Source organism: Ovis aries, chromosome 14 (genome assembly GCF_016772045.2).
Source record: "Ovis aries strain OAR_USU_Benz2616 breed Rambouillet chromosome 14, ARS-UI_Ramb_v3.0, whole genome shotgun sequence".
Classification (NCBI taxonomy): Eukaryota; Metazoa; Chordata; class Mammalia; order Artiodactyla; family Bovidae; genus Ovis; species Ovis aries.
The window spans coordinates 58,505,224-58,529,659 of record NC_056067.1 but is presented as its reverse complement, the minus strand read 5'-3'; the positions used below and the strand labels follow the sequence as shown (position 1 = coordinate 58,529,659).

The 24,436-nt window shown below is 39.2% G+C and overlaps 1 protein-coding gene and 1 pseudogene across 9 annotated transcripts in view; one reads left to right on the top strand and one right to left on the bottom strand.

Moving 5' to 3' along the window:
* Positions 1-1,471: 1,471 nt before the first annotated feature.
* The window catches only part of LOC114118018 (zinc finger protein 665-like), a 95,255-nt gene continuing 72,290 nt past the window's right edge, over positions 1,472-24,436 (bottom strand). For 5 of the 9 annotated variants that reach the window (XM_027978657.3, XM_027978656.2, XM_042231112.1 and 2 more), the window contains 3 exons: positions 23,787-23,869; positions 18,552-18,678; positions 1,472-4,607 (listed from right to left, as the gene is read on the bottom strand). In XM_027978657.3, the coding sequence (XP_027834458.2) occupies positions 2,107-4,607; positions 18,552-18,678; positions 23,787-23,801 (2,643 nt within the window). In that variant the 5' untranslated portion in view covers positions 23,802-23,869 and the 3' untranslated portion in view covers positions 1,472-2,106. Of the gene's footprint in view, positions 23,870-24,436 lie in introns of those variants that run through there. The other 4 variants (XM_042231115.1, XM_060398927.1, XM_060398925.1 and 1 more) reach the window with 4 other exon arrangements.
* Positions 14,650-19,946, top strand: LOC132657782 (uncharacterized; annotated as a pseudogene).

The window sequence follows — 24,436 nt, the reverse complement described above, 5'->3', positions numbered from 1 at the left end:
AGCCACGCAATGGGTTGGAGATCAAATAATAGATTTACAAAAACAAGTATTATTAAATTGTGATTGGAATTCTACTCAATTTTGTATCACTCCTCTTTGGTTCAACCATAGTGCTTACAATTGGAAAAAAATCAAATTTCATTTGCAAGATATGCATAATAATGCTTCCTTTAAAGTACAATTGTTGCAAAAGGAAATCCTCGAAACCTTCTCTACGAATCTACCCTCTTCCAACAATTTGGAAACCTTAGCTGAACAGCTAGCTGATCAATTATCTGGGCTAGACCCTCGAAGATGGTTTCAAGGCATTATACATAGTATTGGATCTGGAACTATAATGCTGATAATTATCCTGGTGATTATAATTGTAACATACTGATGCCTTTCAACTAAAATTGTTCAAACTAAACAAACTCACCTGCTCAGGGCCTTTTTCTCAAAAGTATCTACAGTCATCCCCAATTATGAAAAAGTAAAAAAGGGGGAAGTGTCAGGGGACATTCAACTTTAAAGGATCCAACATGATATTTTCTTCTTTTGTGTGCCAATTCTCAAGGACTCTATTCTTTATCAGTTCCTGGAACACACTAAGAAGCAGAGCTGCATGCAGTTCTCAGGACTGAGGTCATGAGAAACAGCATCTGCTTGGATTCCCTTCAGTGACTCCCTTCAGTGACCTTTTACTTGAAGGTAATCTATTCAGTTATGCCCCTCTTCCTCAGGATATGGAATGTTTTCTGGAAATTTCAAGACTGTTATTTGCTTGGCTTTGTTTATCTTCAATGTTTTTACTGCTTAAAGCTCCCTTGTATAAAGATATATAAACGTGCGTTTTTGCAAATAAAGCACCCTTGTTTCACTCGAGACTTGGGGCCCCTGCTTCCTTCTTCTCATCGACTCCATTGCTCAGTTCCCGGTCTACAAAGACCATGACAGCTCTGTCTTCAATTTCCACAAATAAGAGTTAACTCTTCTTTAATCATACATATAACAGTTATTTCTATCCAATGGAGAACATGACCCTATTCCTATGCATCTTTCCTAGCACACCATCAGTCCCTGGTAACTGTCCCTCTCCTCCTACAAAAAGCCCAGGCCTTTTAACATCTTGCCTACGCTGTTCAAGGTCAGTTGGTAGAACATTATGTTTTATAACAGGCTGGACTATGTACAGAAGGGCTTCGTGATCCTATTGACCATGATGAGTCATGTCCTAGCTTTACATTATTTTCTCCCCTCCCTGTTGCTAATTCACACACACTATTGAATTTTGTAATTCAGACTGTGTGTTTGTCCAGGGAACATGGATGTGAATGAATTGTATCTAATGAAGTCAGTCCCTTCATCTCATTGATTCCTTTCCAGAGACCATCGTGAAACACATGTAGCAAATGCATTTGATCAATGTATTACCAAAGCCAAGCTCTGAGAGCTCACCACACAACAGGCCAATAAACTGAGAGACTACTTGTTGGGAAAAGAAGTGACTTTATTCAGAAAGCCAGGACACCAAAAAGATGGCGGACTACTGTCCCAAAGAATCATATTTGCTGAGGTAGAATTCGGGTTTCTTTTACACGAAAAGATCTCTATAGCTTCTCTTCAAATATGGACTTACTGCAGTTGCTGAGTACCTGAACTAAAGTCATCAGAGAATACATAGAGTGGAAAAGGTAAAGGATTTGCCACAACCACTGAATCTGGGAAGTATGGCCCCACTATGTTCCTATCTTGTGACTTTTGGGTAAGATCCTTGCCACAAACATTACATTGCTGTGTGTTTTCTCCAGGATAAATAGTCTGATGCTACTGGTGAGATGACAGGATAGGGATATTTGTTTGTTTGTTTGCTTGTTTTTTTAACATTTGTGAAATTGGTGAGGAATCTTTCTAGAATGAATTCATTTTCTAAAGCCTGACTAATAAATACATATATATCTGGCTTCTATCCAATATGAATATTCTCATAAAGCCTAAGATGTTGCCACACTCAGGATATTTGTAAGGTTTCTCAGGAGGATGATTTTCTGAGCAACAGTAGGGTGTGAATTTTGAACTTAGACATTTGAAGCCTTCTACCATATACCACATTCACATGAGTTTCCCTCATGTATGGATTTTCTGATGTTTAGTGAGTGCTGAGACCTGAATAAAGGATTTTCCACACTTGAAACATTTGAAAGCTTTCTCTATATGTATTTTCTGATGTTGTTTAAGGTTCGCATTTTGACTGAAGAACTTGCCACACTCATTACATCTGAAAGGGCTCTCTCCATTATGAATTCTCCAGTGAAGTTGAAGATGTGATTTTTGACCAAAGACTTTTCCACACTCATCACATTTGTAAGGTTTCTCTCCAGTATGAACTGTCTGATGACTTAAAAGGGTTGACTTTAGACGAAAGGCCTTGCCACACTCATCACATTTGTAACGTTTCTCTCCAGTATGAACTGTCTGATGACTTAAAAGGACTGACTTTACACAAAAGGCCTTGCCACACTGATCACATTTGTAAGGTTTCTCTCCAGTATGAACTGTCTGATGCCTTAAAAGGGTTGACTTTAGACGAAAGGCCTTGCCACACTCATCACATTTGTAAGGTTTCTCTCCAGTATGAACCGTCTGATGACTTAAAAGGGTTGACTTTTCACGAAAGGCCTTGCCACATTCATCACATTTGTAAGGTTTCTCTCCAGTATGAACTGTCTGATGCCTTAAAATGGTTGACTTTACACAAAAGGTCTTGCCACACTCATCACATTTGTAAGGTTTCTCTCCAGTGTGAACTGTCTGATGACTTAAAAGGTTTGACTTTACACAAAAGGCCTTGCCACACTCATCACATTTGTAAGGCTTCTCTCCAGTATGAACTGTCCAATGACTTAAAAGGCTTGATTTTACACGAAAGGCCTTGCCACACTCATCACATTTGTAAGGCTTCTCTCCAGTATGAACTGTCTGATGACTTAAAAGGTTTGACTTTACACGAAAGGCCTTGCCACACTCATCACATTTGTAAGGTTTCTCTCCAGTATGAACTGTCTGATGACCAAAAAGGCTTGACTTCAGACGAAAGGCCTTGCCACACTCATCACATCTGTAATGTTTCTCTCCAGTATGAACTGTCTGATGCCTTAAAAGGGTTGACTTTACACGAAAGGCCTTGCCACACTCATCACATTTGTAAGGTTTCTCTCCAGTATGAACTTTCTGATGCCTTAAAAGGTTTGACTTTATACGAAAGGCCTCGCCACACTCATCACATTTGTAAGGTTTCTCTCCAGTATGAACTGTCTGATGACTTAAAAGGCTTGAGTTTAGACGAAAGGCCTTGCCACACTCATCACATTTGTAAGGTTTCTCACCAGTATGAACTGTCTGATGAGTAAAAAGCTTTGACTTTACACAAAAGGCCTTGCCACACTCATCACATTTGTAAGGTTTCTCTCCAGTATGGACTGTCTGATGACTTAAAAGGGTTAACTTTACATGAAAGGCCATGCCACACTCCTCACATTTGTAAGGTTTCTCTCCAGTATGAACTGTCTGATGACTTAAAAAGCTTGACTTTATACGAAAGGCCTTGCCACACTCATCACATTTGTAAGGTTTCTCTCCAGTATGAACTGTCTGATGACGTAAAAGGCTTGACTTCAGACGAAAGGCCTTGCCACACTCATCACATTTGTAAGGTTTCTCTCCAGTATGAACTGTCTGATGCCTTAAAAGGCTTGACTTTACACAAAAGGCCTTGTCACACTCATCACATTTGTAAGGTTTCTCACCAGTATGAACTGTCTGATGCCTTAAAAGGGTTAACTTTACATGAAAGGCCATTCCACACTCTTCACATTTGTAAGGTTTCTCTCCAGTATGAACCCTCTGATGACCAGCAAGGTTTGAATTTCGGCTGAAGACTTTGTCACATATATCACATTTAAATAATTTCTTTCCTGTATGAATTTTCTTATGTCTCCTGAGGTGTGAGCTGTGAGTAAAGGCCTTGCCACACTCATCACATTTGTAAGGTTTCTCTCCAGTATGAACTGTCTGATGACTTAAAAGGATTGACTTTACACGAAAGGCCTTGCCACACTCATCACATTTGTAAGGTTTTTCCCTCTGTGCTTTGAGTTCTTCTCTTATTACTGAAGGATTCATAAAATCACTCCCATATATGTTAGAAACACTAGTTTGGACACAAGGAGGAATTCTTTGAACTGGTGAAAATGAGAAACTGTTGTTGACAGAACTCTTAACTTCATTATATTCAGAAATTATTCCGCCAGTTTGAAATATCTGCAGTTTATCCTGAAAGTTAAATCCAAACCTCTTTCCAAAGGGCTTGATGCCTGCATCCTTTCTATCATGCGAATCTCTTCCACCAGGCACATTTCCATTAAGGTTTACAGGTGTCCCTTTGTAATTTCTTTTGTCATCTCTCCCTTGACACTCAAAGTCACACATATTCTCCTGACTTTCCCAAAGATGAACATGTTTGATTTCACAGCTTTCAGGGCTTCTCAGCATCAATGTTTGGAATTTTTCTAGTTTATCACTGTTCGCTGTGGGTTGTAAATGCTTGATCACATGTGTAGGAGAGATATCTACAAGATGAAAAGAATCATAGGTATCCTGCTCACAATAATTCAAAAATAAATGTTCCATGCTGAATATATATTACACCAAAAGTAATACTTACATGAAGTTATGAAACACCACAATCATCACCTTAAGTGTTTAGAAACACTAAAGGAATATAATTCTTAACTTAAGAAAGCATAACATAAATTCACCGTTACAGTAGCCTAGTTTTAAAAACCATATGCCAAACACACTCACATTGGACAATCTTACGCCAACTCTCAAAAACAGAGTGTTTTTCTACCAGGACCCTTAGGAACCTATTGCTGGGAGCCAGCATGAGGAGTCCCGCCCCTGGCAAAGGTCATGAGGTTAAGGGGTCCGACAGGCAAAGGTGAGTCCAGCCTTAAGCAAGCCTCACTGGGTTTTCTCGAGCATCTACCCCCCAAAACCAGAGTCTGCCTGCCCGTAATGCATTATGCTTTTCGCTTATGCATCTGACATTAACAGGGGCTGTCCCCCACCACCTTCCTCAAAAAGGAATTAACTTAGAGCTCCACTCAATAAGTCTCCTGGGTTTAAAAAGAATGTCTAGGCTTAAACCCCTCTGATAGCTTTCTAACTTACCTGACCGGTCTGTCCAGACTTTTACAACTATGCATGTGATTGTTTACAGCCCCCCAACTGCGAGAGGCAAGAAGCTTAACACATCTTAAAGATACAGAGCCTTTTTTAAAGAGCTAAGAATTATGTCGGTGTAGGTTTTCATTGTTGAGTTAATGACTGCCGCCAGGACTCCATATCCTTTATCTTTTAGGCACCTGGAGGATATTAATCAATGTAATTGGGATGTAGAAAAAAGAATATAGTAGTTTTGATATTAGCAATACTAGACTTTTGAGTTAATGAATTTTCTCTTTGTTATAAATCACTGTACTCCTCTTTCCTTGTTATAAATTGTTGTGTCCTTGCTATGTAAGAATGTAACCTTAATTAGTGCTTTCTGAGAGTGGCACCAGACTTTAGTAAGAACAACACTTTTATGGCAAATAAGTTTTCTGGTTGACGGATCCTTATCAGAAAAGGGCCATAAAATGCTAATAGGGCTCCTGGCTAGAAGATGATGTAAATCACCTAAGACCTGTGTATACAGCGAAGCATGCAGAGAGAAAGCCTGGTCTCAGTAAGGGTCAGGGCTGCTGACTCTGCATGACTTTGCATTATCCATTAATATCTATGTACAACTAAAAGTATAAAAGCTTTTCCTAGAAAATAAAGGATGGACCAGTTTCTTGGACAGTTCCTGGAAAGACTGGCTTCCCCCGTGTCTTCTTTTCTTTCTTACTCTATTTTCTTACTGATTCCCATCTGGAGCATAAAGGATCACCAAGTATACTTATTTGCCTGGGCTTCTAACACCCACGCAAGAGGGAGCTCAAGGTGGGTCACCCTCTCCTATTTAAGCGGGCACCTGTGCCTTTACATAGATGGTGAAAGTCTCTTGACTGAGGCTTTACTGGCTTTCTATGCAAACCAAGGAATACAGCCTCTTTCTCTCCTCTATTCTCTTAACTGCAAAATCATTCCTTATCTCTCTTCACATTTATATATCTCTCTCGCCATGCCGTTCCGCTTCGAATTACCCTCGATCCACCCAGGCTGGTCCCCAGCAACGTTATCAATCAACAGTTGTCTCAAATTGAAAAGAAAAATATTACACTATCATTGTATTCTGCAAACTTACAGTACATAAATAAATTCTAAACAATATATTATATTTTCTAACAGTAAATAATCCAAAACCAAGCTTACCCAATTAATAATTAACTGTTCATTACAGGTTGTTTGCAATTAAAAACAAATGAGAAAATGAAGAATATGACTAAAACAATTTTTTGGAAACAATATACTTTTTAAATCTGCTATAGAACTACGTACCCAAAAAGAAAAGGCATTTTACAATGTTAACAAGCAGTTGTGTCCGCTGTATTGCAGAATAAATGCTAAAAGACCATCATCTGTAAATGACACATAAATTAAGACATAAAATATTCACCGGTTTTCTAACAGCCAACAAACGATGCAATCCCCACCTATGTTGTTGTTCAGTCAGTCAGTCATGTTTGCCTCTTTGCGACATTGCAGACTGTAGCACATGGGACTCCTCTGTCCATGGGATTTCCCAGACAAACATAGTGGAGTGGGTTGCCATTTCCTTCTCCATGGGATCTTTCTGACTCAGGAACCAAACCTGCATCTTCTGCATTAGCAGCTGAATTCTTTACCACTGAGCCACCAAGCAAGGCTAATCTCTAGCCATGCACTACTGTTAATTACCTAGTTTAATGGCACCAAAATATAATAAATTAAAGTGAGTGCTTTGTGTATTTATTGACTAGGGTCAGACACAATATTGCTGAAAAATGTTGCAAGTGAAACACATACAAGATATAATGTAGTTGAGGTTTGACTGAAAACAAAATTCAGAAAAGCCATTATCCTTCAATTAAAAAAATAAATAAAATTTTAAAAAGATATAATGTAGACCTAGAACAAATAATTTTACAATTTGTATGGAAATACAAAAAACCTCAAATAGCCAAAGCAATCTTGAGAAAGAAGAATGGAACTGAAGGAATCAACCTGCCTGACTTCAGGCTCTACTACAAAGCCACAGTCATCAAGACAGTATGGTACTGGCACAGAGACAGAAATATAGATCAGTGGAACAAAATAGAAAGCCCAGAGATAAATCCATGCACTTATGGACACCTTATCTTTGACAAAGGAGGCAAGAATATACAATGGATTAAAGACAATCTCTTTAGCAAGTGGTGCTGGGAAAACTGGTTACCACTTGTAAAACAAAGAAACTAGGTCACTTTCTAACACCATACACAAAAATAAACTCAAAATGGATTAAAGATCTAAACAGAAGACCAGAAACTATCAAACTCCTAGAGGAGAACAAAGGCAAAACACTCTCTGACATACATCACAGCAGGATCCTCTATGATCCACCTCCCAGAATACTGGAAATAAAACCAAAAATAAACCAATGGAACCTAATTAAACTTAAAAGCTTCTGCACAACTAAGGAAACCATAAGCAAGGTGAAAAGACAGCCTTCAGAATGGGAGAAAATAATAGCAAATGAAGCAACTGACAAGCAACCAATCTCAAAAATATACAAGCAACTCCTGCAGCTTAATTCCAGAAAAATAAACGACCCAATCAAAAAATGGGCCAAAGAACTAAACAGACATTTCTCCAAAGAAGACATACAGATGGCTAACAAACACATGAAAAGATCCTCAACATCACTCATTATCAGAGAAATGCAAATCAAAACCACAGTGAGGTACCATGTCACAGCAGTCAGAATGGCTGTGATCCAAAAGTCTACAAGCAATAATGCTGGACAGGGTGTGGAGAAAAGGGAACCCTCTTACACTGTTGGTGGGAATGCAAACTAGTACAGCCACTATGGAGACCAGTGTGGAGATTGCTTATAAAACTGCAAATAGAACTGCCTTATGACCCAGCAACCCCACCGCTGACATACACACTGAGGAAACCAGAACTGAAAGAGACACGTGTACCCCAATGTTCATCGAAGCACTGTTTATAATAGCCAGGACATGGAAGCAACCTAGATGTCATCAGCAGATGAAAAGATAAGAAGGCTGTAGTACATATACACAATGGAGTATCACTCAGCCATTAAAAAGAATTCATTTGAATCATTCTAATGAGGTGGATGAAACTGAAGCCTATTATACAGAGTGAAGGAAGCCAGAAAGAGAAACACCAATACAATATACTAACGCATATATATGGAATTTAGAAAGATGGTTATGATAACCCTGTATGCGAGACAGCAAAAGAGAGACAGATGTATAGAACAGACTTTTGGACTCTGTGGGAGAGGGAAAGGGTGGGATGATTTGGGAGAATGGCATTGAAACATGTATAATATCATATATGAAACGAATCGCCAGTCCAGGTTCGATGCATGATACTGGATGCTTGGGCCTGGTGCACTGGGATGACCCAGAGGGATGGTACAGGGAGGGAGGAGGGAGTGGGGTTCAGGATGGGGAAAACGTGTATACCTGTGGTGGACTCATGTTGATGTATGACAAAACCAATACAATACTGTAAAGTAATTAACCTCCGATGAAAAATACATTTATATTTTAAATATATATATAATGTAGATAAAGTCATATCATAAAGAACATGATAGAGTATAGATATTAGCTTTATTTAAACAAATCAATTCTGAGTATTTACTATAAAACATGTTCTACTGACAGCACTAATTTGCTTTAAAAGGCTTGAGGTAAACTAACATGCTTTCCTCTAATCAGAGCAAGAGACACACCCAATTGGCCTACAAAGTGGTAAGAGAACCAGGATATGAATCTGAACCTACTGGGATGACTGAAAAAACTTATTTGCAAACAGGACCACCCACCAAATGAATAGACTAAAAAACTATTTTTTAAAAAATATACGGAACTTAGAAAGAAAATATCAAGGAAGGTACAAGACAGAAGTAGCCTGTTTAATTATTATTCAACCATCCCATCTCGAAATGGGTTGTGAGCCATCATGGATGCACAGAGTGATTTAGGTCATGTCCTGAGAAACGTGTTCAATAAATGATCAGAGATTATCTTTAAAGTGAGAGTATGTAGAAGGTGGAGGGACGTGATAGGTAAGAACAACGTTTCCATCCATATCAAGGTACTATGTGAGGACTGGTCAGGACTAAGAAAGGGCCTGCGTGGAGCATAGGGTACACAGGTTTATGTCAGATATCAGCTTGTGACTGCATGTCTCTGTGAAAATAACTGAGAGCACAAACTAACATACTGACCTTAAAAGAAAAGAACTGGTTCAGCAAGTTTAGGGCATTATACTATGGGTATGGGACAGAAACAAGAGAGATTTTAAAAGTGACTGTGATATATGGAGAAAGCAGGATAATACCTGTTATACTATTTACAATGTAATGTATCCTACTGTGAATTTTGTAAGTTACAATGGAATGCTTATATTCAAGAAAAACATACACAATATTCCAGGATATTGTGTAACAATCTTATTAGCAGAAATCAGAAGGAAAATCCAGGAAAAGGCTATCTAAACCTGGGTTCCTCTGCCAAGTATGATTAACCTCTCCATTGGACATTTATTTCATTTCTTCTTCCACACATGGTCATCTCAAGATCGAGGAGTATCAAAGGAAACGAGGGATTGACACCGACTCTGGAAGACCTTCCCAGTTACAAAAGCCTTTCTGAAGCATCCAACTCTTTTTTGTAGAAAAAGGCTTTATTCTCCTAGACCTTCCCTGAGTTCAAAAGAGCAGATTCAAACAGTTACTAATACATTAAAGGACATTAAAGGATCATACCATGATCAAGTGGGATTTATTTCAGGGATGCAAGATTTCTCAATATCCACAAGTTCATCACTATGATACACCACAGTAACAGTTGAAGACTAAAAACCATATGATCATCAAGAGACGCAGAAAAGGTTCTGACAAAATTCAAGTGCCATTTATGAAAAAACCCTTCAGAAAGTCAGCACAGATGGACCCTACCTCAACATAATTAAGACTGTATCTGTCAAACACAGCTAACATCATACTCAACAGGGAAACACTGAAAGCACTCCCCTTAACAACATGAATAAGACAAGAATGTTCACTATTGCCACTTTTATTCAACATATTTTTGGAAGTCCTAGCCACAACAATCAGAAAAGAAAAACAAATAAAAGGAATTCAAGGTAAAAAAAAAAAATTAAAAACAAGTAAAACTGTCACTATGATGCTACACATAGAAAATCCTGAAGATGCCACCAAATGACTACAAGACCTCATCAATGAACACAGTAAACTTGCTGGATACAAAATATATAGAAAACTGCTGCATTTCTATACACTAACAATGATACATCAGAAAGTGAAATTAATGAAACAATCCCATCCACCATCTCAGAGAAAAGAATACAATTCTAAAGAATAAACCTACCTAAAAAGTCAAAAGAACTGTACTCATAAAACCATAAGATGCTGATGACTGATACCAAAGATGACACAAACAGATGGCACAAACATACCATGTTCTTGGATTGAAAAAAGTAACACTGTCAAAATGACCATACTATCCAAGGCAATCTACATATTCAGCGCAACCCTTATCAAATTAACAATGACATATTTCATAAAACAAAGAAAAACTTAATTTGTACCAAAATAAAAAAGACCCTAATATCTAAAATGATCTTGAAAAAGAAGAACACAGCTGGAGGAATCATGTTTCCTGAGTTCAGACTATACTACAAACTGACAAAGTGAAAGTGAAGTCACTCAGTCGTGTCCAACTCTTTGTGACCCCATCGACTGTAGACTACCAGGTTCCTCTGTCCATGGGATTTTCCAGGCAAGAATACTGAAGTGGGTTACCATTTCCTTCTCCAGCAGATCTTCCTGACCCAGGGACTGAACCTGGGTCTCCTGCATTGTAGGCAGGTGGCTTTACCGTCTGAGCCACCAAGGAAGTGGTATGATGATGGCACAAAACAGAAACACAGTTCAGTAGAACAGGACAGAAAACCCAGAAATAAACCAATTTACTTAGAGTCAATTATTCTATAACAAAAGAGGAAAGAATATAAAATGAAGAAGTCTCTTTAATAAGCGGTGCTGGGATAAATGGATAGTTACATGAAAAAGAATGAAATTACAACATTCTCTAACACCATACACAAAAATAAACTCAAAATGTGTTAAACATCTAAATGCAAGACCAGATACTATAAAATTCATAGTGGAAAACAAATGCAAAACACTGACATAAATGTCAGCAAAATTTTTTTGAATCTATCTCTTAGAGTCATGGTAATAAAAGCAAAATCAAACAAATGAGACATAATTAAATTTAAAACCTTTTTGCAAAGCACAGGAAACCAAAAAAAGAACAAAAATTCAACTTTTGGACTAGGTGACTATACATGCAAATGATGCTACCTATAAGGGATTTATTTCCAAAATATACAAACAGTTCATACAGCTTAATATCAAAACAAACAACCTAATCAAAAACTGGGCAGAAGATCAAAACAGATACTTCTCCAAAGGAGACAAACAGATGGCCAACAGTCACCTGAAAAGATGTTTGACATCTCCACTTATGAGAGAAATGCAAATCAAAACCACAAAAATGTATCACCTCACACTGATCAGAATGACCACCATCAAAAAGTCTACAAACAATAAATGCTTGAGAGGGTGTGGAGAAAAGAGAACCCTTCTACAGTGTTGGAAGGAACATAAATTGGTACTGCCACTTTGGAGAACAGCATGGAGGTTCCATGAAGAACTAAAAATAGAGCTATCACGTGAACCAGCAATTCCAATCCTGGGCATATATCCAGAAAGGATGAAAACGAATTCAAAATGATACATGCACCCCAATGTTTTTAGGAGCACTATTTATACCAGCCAAAACACAGCAGCAACCTAAATGTTCACTGACAGACAAAGGGATAAAGAATATGTGGTACATATATACAAGGGAATATTGTGAAGTGAAAGTAGCTCAGCAGTGTCCAACTCTTTAAGACCCCATAGCCTGCAGCCTGCCAGACTCCCCTGTCCATGAAATTCTTCAGGCAAGAACACTGGAGTGGGTTGCCACCTCCACAGCATAAAACACAATGAAGTAATGCCTTTTGCAGCAATATAGACAGACTTAGGGTTTATTCTAAGTGAAATCAGACAGAGAAAGACAAATATCATTGGATATTTTGTGTTGAACTGAAATAAATAATACAAATGAACTTATTCACAAAATAAACTCCCCAGAATAAAAAACAAACTTATGGTGACCAAAGGGGATAGTACAGGATGGTGATGGGGGCAGGAAAGGGAGAGATAAATTAGGAGTCTGAATATTTACAAACTAATGTATATATAAAATAGATAAACAACAAGAACCAACGATATAGCTCAGGGAACTATATTGAGTATCTTGTAAACTGCTGTATACCTGAAACACAACATTGTAAATTAACTATACTTAAAAAGTGGAGAAGGAAATGGCAGCCCACTCCAGTATTCTTGCCTGGAGAATCCCAAGGACAGAGGAGCCTGGTGGGCTGCTGTCTGTGGGGTTGCACAGAGTCAGACATGGCTGAAGCGACTTGGCATGCATGCATGCATGCATTGGAGAAGGAAATGGCAACCCACGCCAGTGTTTTTGCCTGGAGAATCCCAGGGACAGAGGACCCTGGTGGGCTGCCGTCTGTGGGGTCACACAGAGTCAGACACGACTGACGCAACTTAGCAGCAGCAGCATACCTAAAAAGAATTGTTAAAACAAAATCACCTCTTGCAGAGATGTTCAAAAGATGTTTCACAAGGGTATAAAAACTACTAAATGGGGAAGCAGTCTATGAAACAAGACATGTTGACAAAACTGAATACCCACCAGCAAAAGAATTTACTTGGGACATTATCTTACACTACAGACAAAAAGGAACTCAAAATGGTTCAAAGACCTAAACCTAAGTCCCAAATGTATAAAACTCCTAGAAGTAAACGTGCAGGAAATGTTTCTGGAAACTGGACCCACAAATGATTTACCAGATATAACACCAAAAGCACAGGCCACAAAATAAAACCAGATATTAATAAATTGAACTATATCAAAATTATAAACTACTCTGCATTAAAGTGCAGTGAGTTTGAAAAGACAATCAGCAGTAAAAGAGAAAATATGTAGAAATCATACATCTGATAGTAAGTTGAGTACAAAGAATATATAAAGAATTTTAAGAGGGACTGATCACCAGTTCCACCATAGGGACCATTTCACAATCAATCATCCAAAGCATTGCAAATACAAAACAGAAACACTAAGAGTAACACAGAAATTTGAACTCAATGATAAAATAAAAAAATACCTACAATGCACAGAACAACAGTGCAGCCAATAGCCTCATAGATATGAGAATGTGAACTTGGACAAAGTTGTCCTGGGATAAATTCCCATATCATTTACAGAGGCTAAAATATATGGTCCTTGATACACATCAACAACACTGTCATGGTGCCCTTGACAGAGTCTCCAAAGCCAGAAAATAACCTGGGAAGATGTATCAGGCTCTCATGATACTTTCTCTCTCATCATCCTAGAACATACTGACCACTCTACTGGATAGCTTCAAGTGGTGACTTTGTACAGAGCAAGAAAATAACATTAGGCATAGTGTCTCCATCACAGTTCTCTGTTACCTACTAAATCCACTCCACAGAGACTCACCAGAGGCTGCCAATTAAACATAGGTGGATTATCACAGCAAGGAAACCAGATAAAATTTCAGACCCTCAGGAATATATTTCAAGGAAGTTGAAGAGGTAAAATGATACAAAGTAAGGAGAATGGAACATCAGGAACAGTTGACATTCCCAGACTGGGTAGAGCAGCAGCACAAGAGTAAAACTAATACAACATGAAGGTCAGACATTACAGCATCTTGAGATGGGACCATGCACTCGACCTACAGATGGCAAGCTAAGAGCCTGCGAGATTCACATATGCTCCCCTCACATATGTAGGATCTAGGATCAAAAAGATGATCTCTCTACCCACTCTTACATTTTCCTAAGTAACAACCACAGAGGATCCAATCCACCAACTTGTCCCACTCCTAAACAGAAAAAAACAGCCCTTTTGAGATAACTCGTTTTTCTTTATATGTTGTAGTTTTGGCTACTTTTACATCACTGCCCACTGTAGGAACAAGGTGTAAGGAAGGTTGGGAAGTGCTTGCAAATGAGACTCTCAACCAGGGCTGAACATTCTTGCAAACGAGATGTTCTACCCAGAATCCTCTGTTTGTTCCCGTGGGAAAAGAACATTTCTTGCACACAAGGATGTTTCTCTGATTCCTCAAAAGGAACAGACCCAGGGACAAAATGGTTTCTAAGTTGATAAGGAAGTTCTCAAAACAAAGTCTTAGCTGCAGCAAATAAGTTAAAGAAAAGGTTATCTCGCCCCGCGCCTGCACACTGTATAGTCGCTGAATCATAGTGCTTGGCAATTTGCCCTGTAGATTGTTATGCAAAAGATATCAAGTAAAGCAGCTGCGAGAAGTGGGAGTAAAAAGTAGAAAGATTCAAACCACTCTGTAGTGTTGGTGTTTCATTCCGTCGCTAGCATCTGGTGCCCAGCGAGGGGCACGACAGAACTGAAAGGGTAAGCACCCTGGGGCGAGACGCTGAAAGGGGGACTTTCGGGGAAAAAGAAAAAAGAGAGAGAGAAAAAAGAAAAGAACCAAAAGGGTAAGCACCCCGGTGCGGGACGCTGAAAGGGAGATTTTTGGGAAAAAGAAAAAAAGGAGAAAAAGAAACAGAAAAGAGAAAAGGAAGAAAAAACCATGGGGAATTCCCCATCTTTAAAGTCACACTATATGGAGCTGGTTAAGGGGCTCCTGCATTCTATAGGAATTAAAATGTCTACCCGCCATTTGAGTGAGTTGTTCGGCCTCATAGAGCAGCACTGCTATTGGTTTCAATATCAAACAAAAGTACAGCTGAATTTGAAGGAATGGAAAGTAATACAAAAAGAGTTAAGAAGGCAGCATCAAAAAGGAAATGTGATTCCTTTAAAGCTGTGGACTCTCTGTAGCGCTATAACACAGGCTTTAAAATTAATGGCTGCTGATAGTGAGGCCGTCTCATGTTCTCTTAAGAAGGATGATCCCCTGTATGAGGATGTGCCTGTGAGTGGGGAGAAGGAAGGCGAATGTGAAGGGGGGGCTTCACCTCGGCCTCCGCCCAAACCTCCAGATGATAGTACAGATTCATCCACAGAGTCAGATAGAGATGTGAGTTCGGGGGAGGATTCAGATTCTGTAGAGGCAATGACTGCTGCCTTTCAGAAGCTTTTATTAAATAAAAAACAAACTTCCGAGGCTGTTAAACGTTCTGCACCACCTTATGCATCCCTATTTCCAGTAGCTGCCGACAAGGCTGAAGTAGGGAGAGAGTCCGTGCTTTTGGAAGTACGGGACAAAGTATATTTTGGGAAATGCTTGTTAATGACTCTCACCCTTTAATGCCACTGATTATTGAAGATAGACAATTTGAAGGATTAGTGGATACAGGAACAGATATTTTGGTTATTTCTCTCCAGCAGTGGCCTAATGACTGAAAAAAAGAAAAAAGTCCTCTTGTTTTAACAGGCTTAGGATCTATAGCAGATGTGTGGAGAAGTGCTCAACCTTTGTCATGCCAATTGTCTAATGGAAAAAAAGTATTTATTTCTTTTTACATTGTTAATATACCTATTAATATCTGGGGAAGGGATCTTATTTTCTTTAGGAACAATGCTCACCATCTCATTGGAAAACTTGCAGCCACTGCTCAGATTCCTCGAGCTCTCCCACTGAAATGGTTAACTGATGTCCCTAAATGGGTTGAGCAGTGGCCGCTTCCAAAAGTGAAGCTCGAGGCTTTAGAACCATTAGTAGATGAACAGCTTCAACCTGGCCATATTGAACCTTTCACATCTCCTTGGAATTCCCGTTTTTGTCATTAAGAAAAAAATCTGGTAAATGGAGAATGTTGACTGATTTAAGGGAAGTTAACAAATGTATAGAACCTATGGGAGCTTTGCAATTAGGTCTCCCTTCTCCTGCCTTGATTCCACAGAATTGGTCTTTGATGGTTTTAGATTTGAAGGATTGCTTTTTTACTATTCCTTTGCAAATAAAAGATAGAAATAAATTTGCTTTTACTATTCCAGTGTATAATCATGGACAGCCCGTAAAACATTATCAATGGACAGTGTTGCCTCAAGGAATGATTAATAGCCCTACACTTTGTCAGGAGTTTGTTGATCGTGCTCTTATCACTGTGAGGCGACAATTTTCTAATTGTGTTCTCTATCATTATATGGACGGGAAACTTTACTTTGAATATTAATGATCCTAGAGGGCTGTTTCAAGTTCATTTGCATATTAATAGATCTTACTCTGCTATAGCATGTGTAAAATTTCCTTATTCTTTACTGTATGGGCAATGGATTTGGAATGAAATTTTGGGAGTTATATCATGTTCTGATTGTAACTTGACTCAATGTATAAACTGTTCCTGGTGGGAAAATGTTGAAAACAAGATGGTCCATTCCAGTAATTACTCTTTGGTTATTGTGAAAGCACGGACTGACTCTGGTTGCCTGTTAATCTTACTCGGCCTTGGTTGGACTCTTGCTGTCACTCATCTTGTGAATGCTGTACAAACTCTTCTCCATCGATCTCGAAGAATGCTTGGCATCGTCATCGCATCAATTCTTGCCGTGGCTTCAGTAACAGCAACAGCAACTGTAGCAGGTCTTGCTTTGCATCAGGGCATACAGACTGCTGATTTTGTCAGGGAGTGGCATAAAGATGCTCATTTATTGTGGCAACAACAACATGATTTGGACGCTCAATTGGCTACTGATGTATTGAATTTACAACACACTGTTTCCTGGTTAGGAGATCAAGTGACTGTGTTAGCTACAAGGAGTGTGTTAAAATGTGATTGGAACTCATCTCACTTATGCGTAACCCCATTCCCTTTCATATGAGTGAGGGTTGGGAAAAGGTGAAAAGGGCTTTGATGGGACACCAGAATTTAACTGCTGAAATTATGGAACTGGAACAAACTATATTGTCAACTTTTACTAAGACGCTGCCTGATATTCTTGGTTCTGATATACTAGAGTCTTTAAGAAGGATTAGACAACCTCAATCCTTTAGGGCATGTATCTACATTGTTAACAACATCCTTTGTGAATACTTTGTTAATTGTTGCTTTAAGTTTTATTGCTTTTATAGTCAACTGGCGCTAACAAAAAGGTAAACAATTAAAAGAAAAAGCTTTCCATATTCAAGTGCTTATTCAGCACCTGCAAGAAAAGAAAGGGGGAGATGTAGGGTACAAGGCATAAGGAAGGTTGGGAAGTGCTTGCAAATGAGACTCTCAACCAGGGCTGAACATTCTCGCAAACAAGATGTTCTACCCAGAATCCTCTGTTCCCATGGGAAAAGAACATTTCTTGCACACAAGGATGTTTCTCTGATTCCTCAAAAGGAACAGACCCAGGGACAAAATGGTTTCTCAGCTGATAAGGAAGTTCTCAAAACAAAGTCTTAGCTGCAGTAAATAAGTTAAAGAAAAGGTTATCTCGCCCCATGCCTGTGCACTGTATAGTCGCTGAATCATGGTGCCTGGCAACTTGCCCTGTAGATTGTTGTGCAAAAGATATAAAGTAAAGCAGTTGTGAGAAGCGGGAGGAAAAAATAGAAAGATTCAAACCACTCTGCAGTGTTGGTGTTTCATTCCGTCGCTAGCACCCACTGTCCAGAGCTTTTTCTCATGCTCCAATGTGGAGATAATATTCAGATCAGAAACAGAAATTCTGGGACTTCCCTGGTGATCCAGTGATTAAGACTCTGCATTTCCAATGCAGGGGGTACAGGTTTGATCCTTAGTCAGGGAACTAAGATCCTACATACGGAATGGTGCAGCCAAAAGTAGTAAACAAGCAAGCAAAAACAAACAAGTAGATATTCAGCGTTATCAGAAGAAAGAAATCTAAAGTGCTGTGGATTTTTTTAAACACTGAGCAAAAGTCAAAAGGCAGAAAATAGGAAATTGGGTTTTTTGGTATTTTTTTTAACATTTGCCAGTGAGCTTTGTAGATAATTAAGCTCTGGGACAACCTCAGATATGACATGAAACAGACACAGCATCTGAAGAGGGTCAGTTTAACCTTGCGAAGCTGTGTCATGCCCCAGTCACCAGAACTCTCACATGAAAGACATCAGGCCTCCCAAGGGGCACACAGGGAAAATGCAAATACCCAAGGGCAGCTCTGGAAGGAAGTCATCCTCACCCACAGACAGCAAGTTCCTATAGGTCTCCAGCATCACGTCCCTGTACAAGGCCCTCTGAGCAGGATCCAGGAATTCCCACTCCTCCTGAGTGAATTCGATGGCCACATCTTCAGAGGTCAGTTGTTCCTGAAATGAAACCACACGTCACCAAAAGAGCCATGAAAAGTTCTCATTTTCATGCAAAAGAGAAAGGGTGGTAAGGGGCAAGGATTGACTTGGTTGAAGTATGTGTTCTAACAGATCCATGCAGGGGTATCTGGAGGAACTATGGATCTCTAATTTTAATTTCTTATTAAACTCATTATCTTGATGAGGTACAGCATGAGTGGTGTCTTCAGAGATGACAAAGTCCACGACACTTTTAATGGAAAAGTCAAAATTTTCAGGTATGATGTTGATAATAGCAGCAAGGACCAAAAGTGTCTGAAGGCTTCCTGTTGCTCTAAATTACTGTAGTATTACTCTAAACATTAAATAAGTACTTTACAGGCAAGAACCTGTCATCAACGTAATAGCTCATTAAAGAACCACCTGTTTCCACCTTAGAGAAAAAAAACCTGTGTCACAGACACTCTGAGAAACTCGACTCAGATCAAGAAGGTGAGAAATGTTACATGAAGCACCTGAACTCAGAAGCTTGGGCTCAGCAACTGAAGCTTAAGCATCTAACAGTGAAGTAATACAGAGAACATTACAAGTCCTTTGACAGAGGGCTCCTAAAGAAAACTTGAAAGGAGTCCAAAGTGAGCCTCCTCCCTGCCCCTCTGTCTTCTCTGCAGGAGGAGCAGCTCTTGGGCCTTGGGCCTTCATCCCTTGAAAGCGGACACCTGTGCCAAAGTAGTCTCTACTCACTCCCTGATTGGGAGAACCTCCCCCTTGTTGAGTGATCACTGTCCAGAGTGGTGGTGAAGGACCAGAGACACTGACCCATGAGAGCCACAGCAGCTTGGCAGCCCCAGGTCCCCAGACTACCTCACTTATTCCTAGCCACAACTTCCAAACCACTGCCATTTCAAAGGACTTTGACACAGCAGCCAAGTTCCCTGGAGCTGGAGTTGCCACAGCAGGGGTGGCTGGCTCCAGGGCTGGAAGTGGGACTGTGTTTGGGAGCCTCAACACTGTTATGCCAGGAACCCTTCTCTGAAACAGTAGCTCTTCTACACCACGGGCTTGGCCCTCTCAAAGGCCATGGGGCTCTTTTGCCTGATGGCTGTCTAGCTCGTCTTCTTCACGATATGAAGGAGCTATTTCCACCTCCCATAGTTCTTTCTCCTGTGTCTGCCCTGTACGTTCCCTTTCCTGTAACTCCCCAGGCAGCCTGGGGAAAGTGGTGGGCTCAGGGTTTGACAGAAGGAAAACAAATAAATATTGTATTAGTATGAAAAAAAAAAAAAGTCCAAGGTGAACAATGTGGAATGGCATGAAAGGTCATTATAGACGTGGATACAGAAACACAACTGTTAGTAATTTACTACTTAAAACACTAACAGGATTGGTTAGAAAATTTCAAGGCCACAGATTATACTGATAACATAATTTCAACTGAAAAAAAAAAGGTGATATGTAGTTTTTAAATCATCACGTCTTCTATTAAACCACAGACTTGCACATGCATGCATACTTATCTATAAAAAATTAACTGGAATGAGAGGATTTGTCTTTTGACAGATTTTTTGGACAATTTTATATTATCCTTCTATTCACATGTATTTCAGCATTCTTCAGACAATAAATATGTATCCTTTGTACTCAGCTGAGTTTGTCAACAGGATTCTATGCTAGGATACCAAAAGAAAACTGGTAAAAACATTAAAAAAAAAAAAAAAGAATACTTGAACTCAAGTCATAATAAAATTACTATATATAAAGATAAAATTTTACCCATTTAAATTTACATAGCAAGGCATTAACAGAAGCCAAAGACTTTCTTTGCTTTTTTTTCCACTAATAAAACTGATCTGAAATTAGAAGAGTCATTAGATTATGACAAAAAAGAATTATCACAAAAGTAAAAAAAACTTCTCGGAGAATTAAAAATCATGTCAAAAAAGAATATGGAAAAAGATATAGTTATTAACCAAGACTATCTGAAGAAACATCATGATAGGAAGGAAACATTCAATACATTCCTTCTGAAATTACAGTGGCATGAAAGGAGCTGTTCAGGGTGCCTGTCTTTCACCACCACAGGATGCACAGGAAGAGGGGACACTAGAAGAAGTAAGAGGAGGTAAAACACAGGGCAACAGACACAGAGTTTGTCAGAGAGTTGAAATAGGTAGTACTCACAAACCTAAGGACATGGAAAGGTGAAAAGTGAAAGGATGGAAAAAGACAGTCCAACCTAAAGAGAGCAGGGGAGACTGTTATATCATATCAGACAAAATAAACTGAAGAAAAAAAAGTGCAATGAGATAAATATTGTATAATGATAAAACGGTCAATTTACCAAAAAGCTGTAACAAGTAAAAATATATACACATCTAACATTAGATATCTCAGAAAAATAAAACAAACATTGAACAGGCATGTACAGATCACGGCACAACAAAACTATAAAACACATGTATCTCAAGGACACATAAACCATTCTCTATGAGAGACCACATGTTAGGCCAAAATTAACCATTTTAAGAGACTGATACCATAAAAGTATCTTCCCTAACAACAACGAAATAAACACAAGAAAAAAAGAAAATTCCTCAAATGTGGACATTAAAAAACTCACTCTTACACCACAAATGGGTCTAAGAAAAAAAACACATGGAAATTTTTAAATACATGGATCAAAACGAAAACACAACATTACAAAATTTATAACACACAGAAACCACTGTACTAAAAGCAAAGTCTGAAAGGTTAAATGCTTACGTAAAAAGAGAAAAGATATTAAATCTGAAATCTATTTTTAGACCTCTAGGAAGCAGAAAACAGAAAACAAACTAAACTCAAGTTTAGCAGAAGGAAACATGTAAATAAGAAAGATTAAACCAGAGATACAATAGAAAGTAGAAAAATATAAAAATCAACAAACCAAGAGTTGATGTTTTGAAAAAACTGTATACAAAAACCCCGATCTAGACTAACGACAAGAGAAAAAAAGATCCAAATAATTAAAAACAGATATGAAACTGGAGTGATTACAACTCATGTCAAAGAAAGTTTCTAAAGATAAGGAAGTACTATGACCAATAATGCCTATAAGTGACAGTATATAGGAGATACTGGCAAATTCTTGGAAACATACAAACTATTTTACTTATTAAGAAATAAAAAAGTTGAGAACTGTTGAAAGTGAAAGTGTTAGCCACTCAGTCGTGTCTGACTCTTTGTGACCTCATGCACTGTAGCCCACAAGGCTCCTCTGTCCATGGAATTTCTCCAGACAAGAAGACTGGACTAGAGAGCCATTCCTTTCTCCAGGGAATCTTCCAACCCAGGGAGAGAACCTGGGTCTCCCGCACTGAAGGCAGATTCTTTCTGATTTGAGCCATCAGGGAAGCCAATTATAACTAGAGAGATTTAAAAAGTAGTCAGAAACCTCTAAGAAAAATACAGTGCCAAATTCTACCAAACATTTACAAAAGAATTACCACTAATCCTGCTAATTCTATGGAGCAAGCATGATTCTAACAGTTTGATGATTTCCCAAAGATACAAGAAAGGAAAACTAGAAACCAATACCCCTGATGAATACTGATGCAAAATTAAAATACTTGCAAACCAACTTCAACACATATTAAAAAGATCTGGAGAAACAGACACAAAGAACAAATGCAGGGGGAATGGGAGGAAGGAGAGGGTGAAATATATGGAGAGAGTAACATGGAAACTTACATTGCCATATGTAAAGTAGAGAGCCAATGTGAATTTGCTGAATGACTCAGGGAACTGAAAGAGGGGCTCTCTAACAACCTACAGGGGTGGGATACGGAGGAAGATGGTCAGGAGGGGACATATGCATACCTATGGCTGATTCATATTGGTATTTGGCAGAAAACAACAAGTTCTGTAAAGCCATTATCCGTCAATTAAAATAATTTAAATAAATAAATAAAAAGATCTGACACCATAACCAAGTGGATTTTATTCATATAAGGCAAGGAGAAGTCAACATACAAAAATCAATTAATATGACACACTACATTAACAGATTAAAGGGGAAAAAACAGGATCATCTCGATGCAGAAAAAAAAACATTCGATAACAATTTGACAACCTTTCAAGATGGAACACTCAACAAACTACAAACAATAAATTATACCAACATCAACATAATAAATGCCATTATGAAAAGAGCACAGCAATGGGGAAAGAATGAAAGCTTTTCCTCTGAGGTCAAGAAGAAGGCAAGGATGCACACTCTGCACTACAGTTCAACAAAGCACTGAAACCCTTCGAGCAAGTAGATGAGAAAAGGAAATCAAAGGTCCCCAAATTGAAAAAGTAAATGTATCTTCTCTTCCACATGACAAAGTTTCATCAGTAAGAATCACAAAGATTACAAAAGAAACATGTAATATCAAAAAGATATTAATAACCACACAAAGGGTCAATCAACCAATTAACTCATTATCAAAACTGCCATGGCAATCGTTGTAGAAGCAGAATAAAACATCATGAAAGTCATAGAACTATTCTAAGAGCAAACAGCAAAACTCTTGAAGAAGCAAGATGGAGGTCTTTCTATTTCAACACCTATTACAAGGTAATCAAGGTGATGTGGTACTGGTATTAAAACAGACAAATAAACCAACTGAACAGAACACAGTACTCAGAAATAATTCTTTGTGTATATGTAACATATGTTCACAAGGATGTCAAGATACACAAAAGGGAAAGGACAGGCTCAACTGATCTGTTTCCCAGATTTAACCAGCTATTGTGCATACTAACACCTGACTTCCACGAGCAGTTTCCTTACCCTGGTTGACAGAGGAGACAGCGCATCCAGATAGGCCCTAAGCAATCCCTGCTGCCCAACAGTACTGAGACCGCATATCCAACCCGTGGGCGACAAGCCCTGCCCAGGACAGTGCCCAGGGGAGCCTCCCCACAAGTGTCAGGTCACTGGGCCATGGGGAGAAGGGATCTAAGTGGAGACGACAGGGCCTGAGGGAGGGCCCCGGGTGAGTGTGCGTGTACAGGAGTCACACAGGACATTCCAGAGTCAGACATGATTAGCGAGTCCAGAGAAGGGCATTTCAGGAAGGACAGACTAAATATGACCTTACCTGAGAAATAGCCATGTCTCGATCCTTTTCTTTCCTCTTCCTTAACTTCAGGGCTTCCTCAGGCAACACGAGTCTTCAGAGGTCTATCATCATGTTGAAAACATGATGTTTAATGCTTAGAGTCAACACATCCCCTTCCTGAGCCCCAGCCACACACACAGGGAAGCCCTCATCATGAGGAACAGACAGTTCCCTGTGGTCACTGTCTCAGGAGGGTCTCAGGACAGTTAACTTCCGCAGAGAGTCCCAACATGGGACTTTCACACACTTTCCCTCAGATCACACTCCCCTCCTGCTGAGGCCTCAAGTACACAGCAGCAGGAGGCAACTCCGCTGACCAGACAATCTCCTTCAGGTCACAGAGCAGGCCCTGATCCAACCCCCAAAACAGAGCACACCCTCCTCAGCCAAGATCTCAGCTGTCAGGAAAGGGAGGACTCGAGAGTCCTGATGCTCAGTGAGGGATCCAGACTGGAATCAACTGGGCCATCTTAAACATTCTCAAGCTGTGGACCAACACAAACTACCTGAAGGGGAATCTCTGGTCAGAGGGTACAAAACATGTGTGTCGGGAGCCATATTACACGTTACTGACAAAACGGAGGCACGGCCCCAAACCCCTCTACTTATCCTGCAAGCACGAACCCAGA